Source organism: Rhinolophus ferrumequinum, chromosome 8, assembly GCF_004115265.2.
Source record: "Rhinolophus ferrumequinum isolate MPI-CBG mRhiFer1 chromosome 8, mRhiFer1_v1.p, whole genome shotgun sequence".
Classification (NCBI taxonomy): domain Eukaryota; kingdom Metazoa; phylum Chordata; class Mammalia; order Chiroptera; family Rhinolophidae; genus Rhinolophus; species Rhinolophus ferrumequinum.
The window spans coordinates 32919406-32936240 of NC_046291.1; the positions used below are offsets into that span (position 1 = coordinate 32919406).

Below are 16835 nucleotides of genomic sequence, written 5' to 3' on the forward strand. Positions count from 1 at the left end.
TTGATGTGCAAGTAGCAACAAAGGCTGAACTACAAGAGGAGGGCACACACACCCCATACAAGGGACACATCTGGAGTGCATTGCTCAATCAACCAGGAAGACTGTGCCACTGAGTTCCACAGGACACCTACTACATAAGGCCTCTCTACTAAGACAAGAAAACATAGAAGCCCTTCCTAATACATAGAAACAAACACAGGGAGGCAGCCAAAATGGGGAGACAAAGAAACATGTCCCAAATCAAAGAACAGAACAAAGCTCCAGGAAAAGAACTAAACAAAATGGAGACAAGCAATCTACCACATGCAGAGTTCCAAACACTGTTTATAAGGATGCTCAGTGATCTCAGGGAGAATTTCAACAAAGAGATAGGAAACAAAAATGGAGATAGAAAACACGAAAAGAACCAGTACGAAATAAAGATAACAGAAATGAAGTATACATTACAGGGAATCAACAGTAGATTAGATAAAGCAGAGGATTGAACCAGTGATGTAGAAGGTAGCAGAAAACACCCAATCAGAACAGCAAAAAGAAAAAAGAATCCCAAATATTGAGGAGTGTTTAAGGGGCATCTGGGAGAACATCAAGCATAACAACATTCACATCATAGGGGTACCAGAAGGAGAAGAGAGAGAGCAAGGAATTGAAAACCTATTGAAGAAATAATGACAGAAAAGTTCCCTAGCCTGGAGAAGGAAATAGGTATACAAGCCGAGGAAGCACAGAGTCCCAAACAAGATGAACCCAAAGAGGCCAACACCAGGACACATCATAATTAAAATGCCAAAGGTTAAAGACAAAGAGAGAATCTTAAAAGCAGCAAGAGAAAAGCAGTTAGTTACCTACAAAGGAGCCCCCATAAGACTGTCAGCTGATTTCTCAACAGAAACTTTGCAGGCCATAAGGGATTGGCAGGAAATATTCAAAGTGATGAAAACCAAGTACTTATAACCAAGATTACTCTACCCAGCAAAGCTATCATTTAGAATCGAAGGACAGATAAAGAGCTTCCCAGACAAGAAAAAGCTAAAGGAATTCATCATCACCAAACCAGTACAACAAGGAATCTTAGAGCGACTTCTTTAAGATGGAAAATAAATCAAAAATATGAATAATGAAATGGCAATAACTACACACCTATCAACAATTACTTTCAATGTAAATGGATTAAATGCTCCAATCAAAAGATAGGGTGCCTGAGGGTCGGCCCAGTGGCTCAGGTGGTTAGAGATCCATGCTCCTAACTCCGAAGGCTGCCGGTTCGATTCCCACATGGGCCAGAGGGCTCTCAACCACAAGGTTGCCAGTTCAATTCCTCGAGTCCTGCAAGGGATGGTGGGCTCCGCCCCCTGCAACTAAGATTGAACACGGCACCTTGAGCTGAGCTGCCACTGAGCTCCTGGATGGCTCAGTTGGTTGGAGTGCATCCTCTCAACCACAAGGTTGCCAGTTCGACTTCCACAAGGGATGGTGGGCTGCGCCCCCTGCAACTATCAATGGCAACTGGACCTGGAGCTGAGCTGCGCCCTCCACAACTAAGACTGAAAGGACAACAACTTGACTTGGAAAATAAAAGTCCTGGAAGTACACACTGTTCCCCAATAAAGTCCTGTTCCCCTTCCCCAATAAAATCTTTAAAAAAAAAAAAAGATAGGGTGGCTTAATGAATAAGAAAACAAGATCCTTAAATATGCTGCCTACAAGAGACTTACAGCAGATCGAAAGACAAACACAGACTGAAAGTATAGGGATGGAAAAAGATATTTCATGAAAATGGAAGCAAACAAACAAAAAGCTGGGGTAACAATACTATACCAGACAAAACAGACTTTAAAACAAACACTATAACAAGAGATAAAGAAGGACCTGGTAATTCCACTTCTGGATATTTATCCAAACAAACCCAAAATGCTACCTCAAGGGGATGTACTCTTCCATATATTCATTACAGTATTATTTGCATAAGCCAAGATATGAAGGCAGCCTGGTTGTCCCTGAATGGATAAATGGATAAAGAAGAGATGGTACATATATATATAATGGATTATTATTCAGCCATAAAAAAGAACAAAATCTTGCCATCTGCGACAACATGGATGGACATAGAGGGTACTGTGCTGAATGTAATAAGTCAAACAGCGAAAGACAAGTGTCATATGATTTCAGTTATAAATGGAATCTAAAGAACAAAATAAACAAACAAATGAAACAGAAACAAACTCATAGATACAGAGAACAGTTTGATGGTTGCCCGATGGGAGGAGGGTTGGAGGTGGGTTAAAAGGGTAAGGGATTAAGTAAGAAGTACAAATTGATTGTTATACAGTAGACATGGGTATGTAGTGTAGAGCATAAGGAATATAGTCAATAATATTGTAATAACTATGTATGGTGTCAGATGGGTACTAGATCTATTGGGGTGATAGATGGGAGGGGGATTGAGGGCAGGGTGAAAAAGGTGAAGGGGTTAAGAAATACAAGTTGGTAGTTACAAAATAGTCATGGGGTGGTGTAAAATATAGAGAATATAATCAATAATATGGTAATAACGATGTATAATGCTAGGTGGTACTAGTCAGGGGATCACTTCCTAAATTATATAAATGTGTAACCACTATGCTATACACTTGAAACTAATATAAAATAATATTGAATGTCAACTCTAATTGAAAAATTTTAAAAGGGGGGAAAAGATGATAATATTGTGATAGCGTGGTACAGTGTCAGATGGTTGTTGGGCTTATCATGGTGATCACTTCTTTAGCATAGGGAATAAAATCAATAATGTGGTAATAACTGTATAATGCTAGGTGGGTACTGTTGAATAACTATGATGTACACCTGAAACTAATACAATATTATATGTTAGCTATATTTCAGTAAAAATCTTTTTAAAAAGAAAATAAAGCAAGAATTAAAGGAAAAGAAAGAAATCAGTAAGGAGACAGAACCCTCCCCCCCCCAAAAAAAATAGAGAGTTAGACATAGAAAAGAGAATCACCATACTGTATATACACTGTATCTCCCTAGCACCCAATAAAGACCTTGAAATAAAGTCAATGTTTCCTAAATTGTGTTGATTAATTTGTGCATCACAGGGTCACAGGCTGAACACCTTACTGTGGTGAATACAGTCTTAAAAATAAGTGTTTATAAAAAAAAAAAAGACTTGGGGAAAAAGGGAGGAAAGTAATACCTATCAAATCTATCATGGAAAAATGCCCAAAGAAGATCAGTTCTAATGGTATTAAACAGCAAAATTATTCTGTTCTAGAATATGTTTTAATTTGAATAGGTTTGTATACTCTGTTTCCACAGACACTGAAACGTGAGCTTATATTGCATGCAGAAATGTATAATGACTTTTAGGACGTTTTAGTTGAACTATATTCAATTAACAAAAATTGTTTCCCTTTTTATTTTTTGTAAATAATATGAAGAGTTAATCTTTGAACAAATTAAAATTAATATAGTCACACTGCTTATTTTTAACCCTTTATCTTGAAAGTAAAATATCCCAAAGTCAAATTTTTACAACAAAGAGTACAAAAGTTACTACTGATGTAACTTTTAAAAATTGTTGATGCTGGTTTTTCAAAATATATGGCAAAATGATTAAGAACATGAACTGTTGTCAGAGAGATCCCGGTTAAACGTGCTATTGCTTTTAGACGTTGACCAAATTACTTAACCTCCAAATCTCGATTTCCTCTCCTGTACTATGAAGATAATAGTAGAGTCTATCTGAAGAGTTGTTGTGAAAATGAAATGACTAAATGATACTGATTATAAAGCACTGTGAGTGGCACAAAGTGAGGTCTTGATAAACGGTAGCTATAATAACCATTATATAAGTTTATCTAGTAATTATTTACAACTTGGTTACGTTTTTTTTATATATCGCCATTATGTTATATATATCGCTAATATGTTATATGGCAATGCATACATAATTCTCAGCTACCTTTCAGAAATATTTCTTATAAAGCAGTCTTCTTTCAGAGGAGATCCCAAGGCTACCGGCAGCTAAAGCCACTGCAGCCAAATCGCACAGTCCTCACCCTCTCTGGCGCGAGGGTGGCTTAGTTACCGACCGACTCCCGAAAATTCGCTGCGGCCAAGCGGTACTCAGTTGGGTCGGACCCGCGGGAGCTGCTCGGGGCATGGGCCTGGGGCAGGCGCCGGAGCCGGGACTGGACTGTGCCCCGGGTCCTGGCCAAGCGGCCCGCGCCGCCCCGCCCGCTCGTGGGGATGAGTGACGGCGACAACAGGTGCAGCGCGGCGTCCGCAGCTTCTCCGGAGTCTCCGACTTTGGCGCGTCAGGCCCAGGGGGGGTCAGAGTTTGACTCTGAAAACTACCCTCCTCGCTTGCACCAGCCTTCTGACGTCATCCCTCAACCGGCTTCTTGCACCTTAGTAAAGCCTGAGGTCACCTCCACCTCTGGAAACCCACCAGTCCCAGAGGCCGACTTTTCTCCAAAGGGGAGAAGAGGGAAAGGCGTGCGGTGCATAGAGCTTTGCATGACCGTTCGCTCTCTCCTCCCCAGCCGTCCGAAAGCAGGCGAGAGTGGCCCCAGATCCGCACACCGAGCCCTCGATCCGCACACCCCAGGCCCGCCCCGACTTGCGGCACGCTGTGCCCCTCAGACGGCCCACCTCGGCGACCAAGGGCCACCGCCGAAACCCGCCCGCTCGCGCCCCTCCCCAGCTTGAGGCGCCCGCCCGCCCCGCCGCCCCGCCACCCCCGGCGTCGTCCCCTGGCCCTCCCCACCCTGTCCCCCGGTGGCAGGTTCAGGCCCCGGGTACTAGCCTGCGCCCCCTGAAGCTGCCACTGCCTCCCCGCCGCTAGGGGGAGTCTCCGTCGGGAAACGTAGTGTTGCTTCATTGGTGTGAAGGTGCTTTCAAACTTGAGGTATCTGTACCCTTCCCCCCGGTTCTGAAGAGCGTAGAAGATGGAGACCGATTCTGGGACGGTGAGTACAGTGTTCAGGGCCCCGGCGTAGCGGGGATAAGGAGCAGTGTGGACTGCGTCCCTCAGGGGTTTGAAGGCTGAGGTCTGGAGTTCAAAACACCCACTATTTTATTGGGAAGAAGGCCCACATTGAAGAGCAGCCCTCCCGCAGACGCCGTCGGATCGTGTCATGGGGTCGGAAAGGTGCGGCCACCTTGGACTGGGTATTGGTGGGTTGGGGGACCTCGGAAACGGCTGAGAGGTTTCGGGAGGCCGCGCGTGACTGGGCCCTCTGCACCACAGGGTCCGGGCGAGAGAAACAGCTTTCCCGCCGAAACTGGGCTCGGCTGTGTCTTTGACGCTCGCTCCTTGCCGGACTCATCAGCCCAGCCGCCCACCGCAAGGAGTTGTCAGGGCGGCTGACGCCTCTTTTCCCCACCTATTAGTGGGGGGCTGGAAAGCCTGAGAGAACTGGGGGTGGGGGCACCAGCGGCCCAGGCCAGACCCTGACACTCTAGCACCGAGTCCACGCCCAGAGCGGATCAGGGCGGAACACGGGGAGGGCAGGAGACCAAGCTGGCCAGAGGGCCCACGGCAACGTGCTGCCCCACCCTGCGCTCTGCCAACAGCCAATCAGCACGCGCCACGCGCGGGCCTCGGGGTTAGCTGCTCACTAGGCCGACGTCGACGTCGGGTCGGTACCGTTAAGGGTTCCCGCCACCACTGCTGGCGGGTTTGTGGGGCAAAATTTCTCGCTGGTTGGCCTTCTTTTCCCTCCCGCACTTTGGTGGGGAGGGGGTGGATCCCCGTGTCAGTGCCCAAGTTCACGATGACCCGAGAGAACCCGAAGATTTTGTCTCCGCGGCCATTTCCCCCAGCGCCTCATCTTGCTGGCCTCGGAGAGGAAGAAGCGTCGAGGCCGTGACTGCGACGGTTAGCTCGCTCTCTTACTATTGTCTTCATTGGAAAAGTAGATCATAGCTTTCGAGGTTAATTGTCAAGGGGTGGAGGCAGTGAGGGCACATTACTTTGGAGGAAATTTTTAATAGTACTGGAAGTTTACTGCGTAGTGACCCTTCTAACACAATAACAGCACCTACCTGGATGCTTTTCATACATTTGCAAAATTATTTTCAGCGGGATTTGAGGCTGTATTGAGGTTTAACTCAATGAATGGCTAACCTTCTCTAAGGAGCTTAGGTGTTGCCTCTACCTGAGCCTTGTTACTGATAACATTAAAATATTTTCTAGGCTATTAATTCAGTGTGTTCTTCAGCCTTCAGACTTAATGGTTGGCATATTATGAGCAGAAAGAACTGATTAATTCGTTCAACAAATATTTGTTGTATACCAGCTACCTTGGTTCCCCGAAATTAGCTGGATAATCAGCTCTAATACATCTTTTGGAGCAAAAACTATATAAGACACAGTCTTACTTTACTATAAGACTGGGTCATATGTAATATAATATAATATAATATAATATAATATAATACCAGGTCTTATATAATTATAATATAATACCGACTCTTATATTAATTTCTGCTCCAAAAGACCCCTTAGAGCTGGCTGTCTGACTAGGTCTTATTTTCAGGGAAATGCATTATGTACCATCACTACTTTAGATGCTGTAGTGAACAAAACAGGCAAAACCTCTTTCCTCATGAACGGTACATTATAGTGGAAAGAGACAGACAATAAATATAAATTATATAATATGTTGGAAAGTGATAAGTGGTAAGGAGAAAAAGCAGTTGGAACCCACAATAGAGCAGGAGGATGAAGTGAATTGGATGTAAAAAGTTGGTTTCTCTTGTCTCATTATCATTTAACTAGTTTCTCAAGGTTGGAAATAAAGCACTGTCCACTTGAGTTCATGTCATCCCTCTCTCAATGGAAAAAAAAAATGGGGTTGACTTTTATTTCAACAAATCTGAGGACAAATGAGTTCATCCGTTGAGCTCATTTTGTTTTTAAGAAAAGAATTTCATGAAGACTTTTTTTAAAATTTTGCAAATAGGTCATTTCTACATTCTAAATAGGCAGAGAGATACGATTATATCTACTAGAGCTGTTCGATTATGTCTAGCAATACACATCTACAGTTGAAAAAAATAAGCATCCCAGAATCATCTATTCTACAAATGTCCTACAAATAAGGTGATTGAAGTTACAAATAACCTCCAAATGCCCAGAGAGAATGCTGTTAAGAATAGATTCCCAATTTCTTTCATTAGAAACAACAGCATAGCAATTATTAAAATGTGATGACTTTTCTGTGGTTTAACAGATGTTTTTTATGAACTTCCTTATGAGGGAGCATGTGTTTACTTCCCTCTTAACATGTTCGCTGCGACGTTCGTCTATAGTCAAATGATATTTCCATGCTGCTGACTGTAGCGTTTGACTTTACCCCACGAGCTCAGTGTTCCAGAAAGGAAGTTTAGGATGTACATTCTTCTATATTTTTGTGTTTTTCAAGAATGAATAACAATAGGAAATTTTTATATTTTAAAGTAATCATTTACTTTAATAAAATGTAGCACCTTAACTGATTTACTTAAAAATATAAACACTGTACTTATTTTCTGTGGATTTTTGACACATTTTGGAGAACAAACTTGAAATCAATTAACAGAGTGAAAAGGTTAAGACTAGATGTAGAATAGAGTCCGTAAGGTTCAGCCTATCACCCCTCGTCACCACTGGCCTAGTCATTTCCCTATACATCTTGCAGAGATTAATTTAGAGATTATAGTTTTATTGGCTAATGAAGTGAAAGAGAAGAACAAATGTGAAAAAGAACAACTTCATTATCTAAGTTGGAAATCCATTTACATGTATTTGTTTCTCAGAGAATTGAAATTATGAACTTCAAGCTTTTTGAAATACTCATTTAGTATATTAGACTGTCTCATGTGTCTATTTGGTATTTCCAGAAGGAAATTAATTAGCAAGTTCTTGAATTGGTTTCTTTTCAAAATTCTGTTCTCAAGCTTTGGAGGCTTATTTTTACAAAATCAGTCCAATCTTCACATTGACAAGTACATTTAAAAAATTGATGCAAGAGCTGAAAAACAGTGAATTTGAATGTCAGTGTTTATTAACTTGTCAATGTTCTTTAACCAGAGACTGCCAGGATCACAGCTGTAGTTTCATAATGTTGGGTCTATTGAATTGTTGCAACTAGGAAGAACATATACCATGGGGCCTCTCGGTAAGAGAGTGTTAGAAAGAACTTACTATAGGATTTAGGTTTATGTTAAGCATTTTTAGAGGGGAAAGGAGAAGGGCTTTACTCTGAAATACATGTTGTCAGGATGTGGGAATATGTTATGATTGGTATGTTAATTCTTATCTAGAAGGCAAGAAAAGTAGATGGAGGCTAATTGTGATTGATAAGGGAGTGAGCAATCACTCATTTAAGCCAGAAGAGAGGAAATGTTTGGTCATTCTTGTGGTTTGGACAGTGCTTTTGTTTGTGTCAATGTTCAGACATGATTATTGGGTAGTCTTCTTTTTATCTTGATCCATCACAATCACAGAGTAGCCTTGCCTGATGTTGGTGTTCTGTTAACCAAAGAACGTCACAGCCTAGCTGTGAGTTTTAGACCATCTCCTACCATCACCAGGACCTAATTAGTTATGCCAGGCTGGCTCTTAGCTGTCCAAGAGCTGCTTTTCTCTTTCTCAAACTTCTTTTTGAGTTTAATATTTCTCCTTAATATTTAAATAGTATACTTAATAATTAACATAAGTATATTTAAGTAATATACTTAAAATTTCCCTGTAGTGAAGTCGATTTTTACATTTCCTATCCATGTTGCCCTAAAAAGTCATTAGCTTTAATTATAATCTTCATAATATTAGAATAAAATTAAAGTCTAAAATACTACAATTTATTAAATGACGCATCTTATTTAAAGGTACATGATTTCAGCCTGCAACAAGTGCTAAAAGTTCAAAAGAATTTTGTTTTACAGCAAACATCAAATCAGACGCAAACAGATTCATTATCTTCATCCCCTAATCCTGTGTCACCTGTGCCTTTGAATAACCCAACAAGTGCCCCAAGATATGGAACAGTGATCCCTAATCGCATCTTTGTAGGAGGAATTGACTTTAAGGTACCTATTTATGCATGTAACATGGTGTAATTTTTGCATTAGAAGTTATTTTATTTCTCAGAAATTGTTTCTTTGTGCAACTATAAAAATGATAACCTATTTGCTATTTGTACAATAATTAATAGGTTTCAAATTGTATTAAAATACAGAATCTTTTAAAAAACAATGGAGGGATGGCCGGATGGCTCAGATGGTTAGAGCAGGAGCTCTCAACAACAAGGTTGCCGGTTCAATTCCCACATGGGATGGTGGGCTGAGCCGCCCCCTGCAACTAAAGATTGAAACCGGCAACTGGACTCCGAGCTGAGCTCCGCTCTCCACAATTAGATTGAAGGACAATGACTTGGAGCTGATGGGCCCTGGAGAAACACATTGTTCTCCAATATTCCCCAATAAAATTTATTTTTAAAAAAATGGAGGTTAGAGCATATATAATTGTCAAATTTCACATACAAGAAAATTGAGACATGTCTCAATATAATTGACATGTCTATAGACTCCTACTTACTTGGTGACAGAGTAAAGACTAGAATCTTACTTTACTGCCTCTTGGCTCCATAGTCTTCATTTCACCATACTATACTAATTATACTTTCTTGCAGAGTACTCCAATAGCCCAAATAATGAGTGATTATAATTTATAAAAGAAGACTCAACACACACACACACACACACACACACACACACACACACACTTAGTCCTGTGAAATCCTGTTGTTTTTTTAACTTTTTTTTAATTTAAGTGTGTTTGTCCAGGACCCATGGCTCCAAGTCAAGTAATTGTTTCAATCTAGTGTGGAGGGCACAGCTCATAGTGGCCCATGTGGAGATTGAACCGGCAGCCTTGTTGTTAAGAGCACCGCGCTCTAACCAACTGAGCTAACAGGCCACCCCAATGAAACCCTGTTTTTTTATCCCAACTTTTATCTTAGGTTCCTGAGTAATGTACTAGATTTCCATCTTTTATAAATTGCTTTCTATCACCTAATTTAGAATGTGATCACCAAAAAAGGCCTGTGTTCTTGACAGAATAAAGCATCTTGACAGTAGTATATTTATATAATGTAATAAGCCATTTCAGAGAGGCATACTTTGAGAGATGTTTTGCAGCATCCTCATGTGGGAAGTAGTAGTAAATAACTACAGGAAAGGCATGCATGGATATTTTAAGTGGGATATACCCTTACTTCCAAGTGGATATATGGAAGGATTTCCAAGCTTCCATATTATATATTGGAAATTACAGGGAGAGTTGTCTTTCTTAATTTAAAAAAAAAAAATCCTATGCTATTAAGGTATGATATTTGACATAACTCACTGTTTCCCTGTAATCAATCTGTCACAACTTGGATGGAATTGTTTTTTTTCCTGCTCAAGAGAAACGTTATGAACCTTAAGCAAATATATGATTGTTTCACTAAAAATAAAGTAAGTAAAATGACTTCTTATGAAATGCTTATTTTTTAAGTTTTTCTGTTTCTATGGAAAATATTAATGGCTCACCATAAATATTCAAATTGAGTATTCTTGTTCAAATTTATATTACAATAGCTTAGTATATATTTTAAATGAATCATTAATAAATGTAAATATTTTTGTGGCTAGGTTATTCTAGGTTACTGAGACCTACAATTTCAGTATGAACTTTGGAGGCCATTGGAACAATGCAGTCATAGTTTTAGGATAACTTCTGGAGTTCCCTCCCTTATACTTAGACCTTTTCCAAAATCAAAGATAAATGCCAGCAATGAAATAGTTTTCTGTAGCAGCAAACAGTCTCAAACTTTTTTAAACTCTTCTTTTTAGAAGCCTGCACCCCATCTCTCTTAATATTTAATCATCTTGACTTTCTGTCTCTTTAACTTTTCAACTGAGAAGTGGAGTTGCAAATTTGAGCTAGTGATTCTTCTACCAGAGAATAGTTTGAATTAATTTTTTTTCAAATTTCTAATAGAAATCCTTATTCTAGTGTTGATTCCATTTTGTATTTATTTATTGTTAGATTAACTCGGTATTTGTCATCATGCAGTTTAGCAGGCTGTAGGTTACTAACTAAAAAACGATAGTATATGTAAGCAGTGAGGTAGCAGTGAAACTCAAGAGGCATAGCTCTACTGTGAGGCATGTCTTTGTTTATGTATATGAAGAAACATTTTTCTAGGGATATTTAAAGTTCCTCTTGAGGGCAAACAGTTACAGCTGAAGCACAAAATGAAATTACAATGAATTTAGTGCGACTACTCTGAGAATAGGTGGTATGAGTCTTCTATGAGACTATTTTAATTAAAATCAAATATGCCAAAACCATCTTTGTAAGCATCTAGTACATTAGTCTATTTTGACTCAAGTTTTTATTTTGAATATTATCATGTCTGTATCTAGCTGAAATGTATATTGACTACAGACAAAGCACCTAGAAACTTTAAATCTTGTAGCTACTTCATTGTTATAAGAAATTGAGTTCAAGTACTTTCGGAAATATATCCCTTTCCTAGAATCTTACTCTTCCTGGAGACTATGCTGATTAAAATAGTGACTGGTGTAGGCCAACATAACCTACTTCCACTTCCATGACTGTGGTCCCCGTTAGTAATACAGGTTCCCCCTGCTTTCTGAAAGTAGAGCTTTCCTATGAAACCTTTCGTCTACCAAAATGTTGTAAGGCCAAGAAGCATTTGTATATGGAAAATTTTTTGAACGTTTCCGGATCCAAAAATATAACCTACTAAATCCTTACCAAATATGTATAATTATGTCTAGTTTTATGCTAAGCAAAACACCCTTACAAGCTTTCTTAGACTTTTCTGATACATTAGGACACATCTTGCTAGGAGATGCGCAAAATAAATTGAGATAAAGCACAGATGTTCACAGACACAGTTCAAAGCTATGGCAGCTTGATACTGATATGCTGAGTACGTTTCCAGAGGAAGGAGCTTGGCAATGTCACTCTCTTTGCTCAGGTTGCACATTGCCTCTATAAAGGCTCTCTGCAAAACAAACGCTAAATGCTAATTTCACTTTTCACCTTTTTTCCTAAAAGTGAAAGTCCTCTTTGGATTTCTTTTGGTTAGCTCAAACAGGTACTAATGTAGGTCTTTTGTAAAAGCAAAGTAGTATAAGGCAAACTTGCCAAAAGTGGGGGATACCTGTATGCCTTTACTGTCATTATAGCCATGGCTAATTTAAATTTTTTTTTCCCCTAATAATCGGCCAACTAGAGAACAAGAATTCCTTTAAATAGTGAGCTTTCTTTGTAGTTTTCAAACAATTCGCCTTAAAATTTTTATGGTTAAGCTATGTTTAACAACATTAGTTACTGTATAAAGCAAAGTATTTACATATATTGATTTTAATAACCTAGTAGTTTCATGCACTGTTTTTATGCTGAGAGGTATTCTTATATTCATATTATTTATTTATAAACTTTTCTATCTCCAACAAAGCATTAAAGTTGTTTCATCTATTATTAATTAAAAATTGTTTTTTGTGTTTTTATGCCATTAGACAAATGAAAATGATTTAAGAAAATTTTTTTCCCAGTATGGGTCTGTAAAAGAAGTGAAGATTGTAAATGACAGAGCTGGAGTGTCCAAAGGGTTAGTATCACTATAGATAGTATATAGAATTAACAATTGTGTTTTTATTGGATTACTGTGTTTTGTATGGTAACTTACTGTAGTTCCATTTTTTAAAAAGAGAATTTTGTGTTCTCTTCTTTCCTCCTTCTACCTTTTGATCTCCGTGTGTGTGTGTGTGTGTGTGTGTGTGTGTGTGTGTGTTTTGAAGGGAGGGAGACAATCTAGTATTCTTTAATTTGTTGGGAAGTTTTTGTTGCATAGGGTAAGGGACCATGCAGTATTAGATAGCAAGCACTTAATGTTGAGTAGCTAATGTCCAATAGCTAAGAGACCAGAAACTAAAGGAAGCCAATACTTTTGGAATTGTATACATACTGCTTTAGAATAAAGGGAGCTTTGTTTGAAAAAAGCTGACACGAGGAAATGTCTTTAGGTTGTGCCTCATAGACCTAATTAAGGGACTAATTTGAGAAATATAACTCGAGAATGATTTTTAATTGCTGAATCAAGGAGGATGAAAATTGAGAAGCAGTAGGATTTGTTTAGTAATAGCTAATGACCTTAGAGCTGTTTCAGTGGATTGATACATGCAAAAGCCAAATTTCAGAGAAGAAAAAGATAGTTTACATAGTGTACTCACTTAAGGCGGTTTGACTGGAAGTTAAAGAAAATGGGTAAGACAGTGGAAATCGATGAAAGATTGTATTTGTTTTTTTGAAAGAGAGGCAAGACATACATGTTTATAGGCATAAGAGAAGGGACCAATGAGGTAGATAGAAAATTATATTAGTAGGAAACAACATCTGACAGATGGGTGCTTTGGAAGAGATGGGATCCTGCAGAGAGCTTATTTTTAAACAAATGAGATATTTCCTCAGATTGATGAACAATATTAATATTAGGATAAAGTAAGACTGTACCTCTTGTTTGACTAAATAGTATTTTTAGTATTTTGGTAATGTCCATTTTTTATCATTGAAAAACACATAAAAACAAACTGTATTTTATGCCTTTTCCACTGGGTGGTGTATGTGTTCTACCAAAAAAATTACTGTAAAAACATTTCCTTACTCTTTGTTTAATGCAAAGATTTTCTGTTGGGCAAATAGAAAAAGAAATCCTTTGTTAGAAAAAGAAGCTTTACATATAATATAGTAATTATGAATTTAAGAAAGTAATCAAGATATTTAGCACTATTCAAAAGAGTTTTCTTAAGTTATCTAAATAGAAAATATGTTTTGGGAGATAATGCTTTTTTTCTTTCTTTCCTTTCTTTTTGTTTGCCTACCTACTTTGGCTTTTTTGGACATGGCATATATCATGTATTTGTATCTTGAACATTATATGACTTATACTCTGAAGGTATGAAAAATAGATGTAAAGTCTGGGTTGTGCACATTTTTAATTGAATTTGTTTGGGAAATATACTAATAATTGCATTATAAATTTATATGTGCTTGTAATAGTAAATAATACATTTGTATACACATTTACCAATAAAAAAGATTTTATTGTGTTGAAAATTTTTAACTTTTTTAAAGTATTTTTTTCTTCTTCAATTCCTATTTAAGCCAAACTTCTATTATTTTAAAAAGAGATTATTGCTCTGGACTGAAATTCGTTGCATCCTAATTTGTAAGCTAAAACATGACTCTCTCATGCTTTTCTATCTTAAATACAATTCAGGTCTGAAACTGTTTCAAGATCCCTGGGTTGTTATTTTTTCCCTTTGGGTCCCCTGACTAAGAGGAGGTGACAGTGTTAAACTATGAATAATTCTCCTAAGTTTTGCATGCTGCTGCACCATAGAACAATGCTCACTCTTACAGTGGCCCATTCTTAAAAAATAGAATTTTTAAAATACTGATATTACTCTAATGTTCTAAGAAAATTATTAATGCATTTATTTAGGTATGGTTTCGTCACTTTTGAAACACAAGAAGATGCACAAAAAATTTTACAAGAGGTATGACCTTTTAATGTATTTAACTTTATTTTTGGAACTTCTTTCTTTGGAGCTAATCTTTTGAGGTACTTAATTTAATAATAGGGTTCTAGTACAATGATCAATTGCTAAAAAATTAGTTTCATCTGAAGATTGATATTGGTCTCCAAAACACTTAGATTAATAGAAAATGATTAAAGAGAAACGTTTTATCTTCAGAAAAACAAATTCCAAATCATCACATGAGTATGATTCTGAAGTTGTAACATAATTTTTCCCTTTATGTGTTTAAACTAAGAACTTGGGGATGTATCTTTTTTGAAGTGTTAATAGCACTATGACTTCCTAAAAAACACTACAAATATACACTCCTAGAATGAAGTTTCTGAGATTATTTCCCTTCTACAAAAAACTTTAAATAAACTAAGAACATTCATAGAAAAAATCTGTAGCCTGCAGTTCAGTGCCATAATTTTAAATTTGGCAAATGTAACATTTAATTTTAAAAAATAGATTTTGAATTGTATGGTATTAAATCATGTGCACTCAATTCTCCTTATTTGAGGTAGTAATAATCTATAAAGTCTCCACAAACACTGACTTAGCAAATATTGAACTGCTGTTCCTAGAAGAAATATAGGGCTAGGTTCCCACAAGCTTCTGGTCACAATACTTTCATCAGCCAGTCAATACATAACTTTGCTTTATGGTGTTTCTGTTTAAAGACACATTTAATATATAGAAAGAGTGCCAAAAAAATGTATGAGCACGTATACACATTTTAAGAAAGGAAAAAACTGTATTAAAGTTGTAATAATATATACCAATAACAAAAGATGAATACAAGTCATGTGTATACATTTTTTTGGCACCCCCAGTATTACTGATTCATTAACATTGAACTCATGGCCAACAGTACTGTAACTCGTGTCTAAATTAAACCCATCTACACATTTTCTCCATCGCTTGACAGTCTTGTTACACTTAAGAACACTAGCCAGCACTTCAGCACTACACTCAAAGGCTGTTTTAAATAGCAAAATCACCAACATAAAGCACAAAAGTACAGAAAACATGGCACTATATAGGACACAAAAAGGACACTTGTTTCCAGTAGGAAAGCTGAAACAAGAGAGAGTGTCGCCTTGTTTGACCTCAGCTGGGGACCATGTGTATCAGGCAACTCAAATTTTTCACCTCTCTGCTCATGTCCACTAATAATCCCTGAATTGCCCCAAGTATAGATTTTGGGGTTACAAATAAATTTTAATGAGTAGGTGAATTCTTAAAGTTCCATGAATAGCATATTGACTGTATTCCAGATTAGGAATTAGTGTCACAACATTGGAAACAAGATTTAGACCCAGATCTGTTTAAGTCTAAAGACTTTGCCCTTTCCACTGTGCCTTGCTGCTGTCAAAGAATGTTACAGTCTGAAGTTTTAAAATTAGTTCTCACTAGTTTTTCTTACTGGTTCTATAAACAACAGTGCCAAAATAATTTATTTTTTCTTATTTTAGGCTGAAAAACTTAATTATAAGGATAAGAAACTAAACATTGGTCCAGCAATAAGAAAACAACAAGTAGGGATCCCTCGTATGTATTGACAATTAATGTATTTTTCAGTATTTTTACATGGTTTGTTTTTGAAATATTAGACTTTTATAGAACTTCATTAAAATATCAGGTTCCTTTCATTTAACAAAGTTATTTTAGCAAGATTGGTGTCCAAAATGAATATTTATTATCACAAATTAATAAATATATTAGATTTTGGGGGGTTAGGGGCAAATTTACATAATTCATGATGCTTTATGTATTCCGTATATTTATATCGTTAAAGGAAAAGTCTGATAAAAATATAATTTAAAATTACAAAAGTAATTGGAAGATATTTAGAATTACTAATTAGAAAATTTTCTAATTAGAAAAATAATTTTAAATTAAAGTAAAAGTACTACTGAAAGTTAAAATAAATCCCCAATATCAGTAAGTCTGGCTGCATGGTATGTTCTGTAACCCAACCACATGTGTCATAATTATCAGAAGGAACAGTCCCTCAAGCTTTAAGAATTAGCCAAGTTATGTGGCTTCCTCAATTTTTTGTAGTGCTTTCAATTCTACTCTTTTATTCCTCACTCTTCCCACTTATTAAATTAGACATCTTTACAGTTTTTAACTATAATATTTATTAAAATTTCTAAGAGTCTTCGTCTATAATGAGAAAC

General features: G+C 37.4%; 2 protein-coding genes across 3 annotated transcripts in view; one reads left to right on the forward strand and one right to left on the reverse strand.

Moving 5' to 3' along the window:
- PLCL1 (phospholipase C like 1 (inactive)) overlaps nucleotides 1–16835 on the reverse strand; it is a 406607-nt gene that overhangs the window by 314736 nt on the left and 75036 nt on the right. The gene's annotated exons all lie outside the window — the stretch shown is intronic.
- BOLL (boule homolog, RNA binding protein) overlaps nucleotides 4375–16835 on the forward strand; it is a 54403-nt gene continuing 41942 nt past the window's right edge. Inside the window, exons 1-5 of one of the 2 annotated variants that reach the window (XM_033113064.1) lie at nucleotides 4375–4976; nucleotides 8938–9081; nucleotides 12589–12680; nucleotides 14574–14628; nucleotides 16128–16203. In XM_033113064.1, the coding sequence (XP_032968955.1) occupies nucleotides 4956–4976; nucleotides 8938–9081; nucleotides 12589–12680; nucleotides 14574–14628; nucleotides 16128–16203 (388 nt within the window). In that variant the 5' untranslated portion in view covers nucleotides 4375–4955. The remainder of the gene's footprint in view (nucleotides 4977–8937; nucleotides 9082–12588; nucleotides 12681–14573; nucleotides 14629–16127; nucleotides 16204–16835) is intronic. The other variant, XM_033113065.1, reaches the window with a different exon arrangement.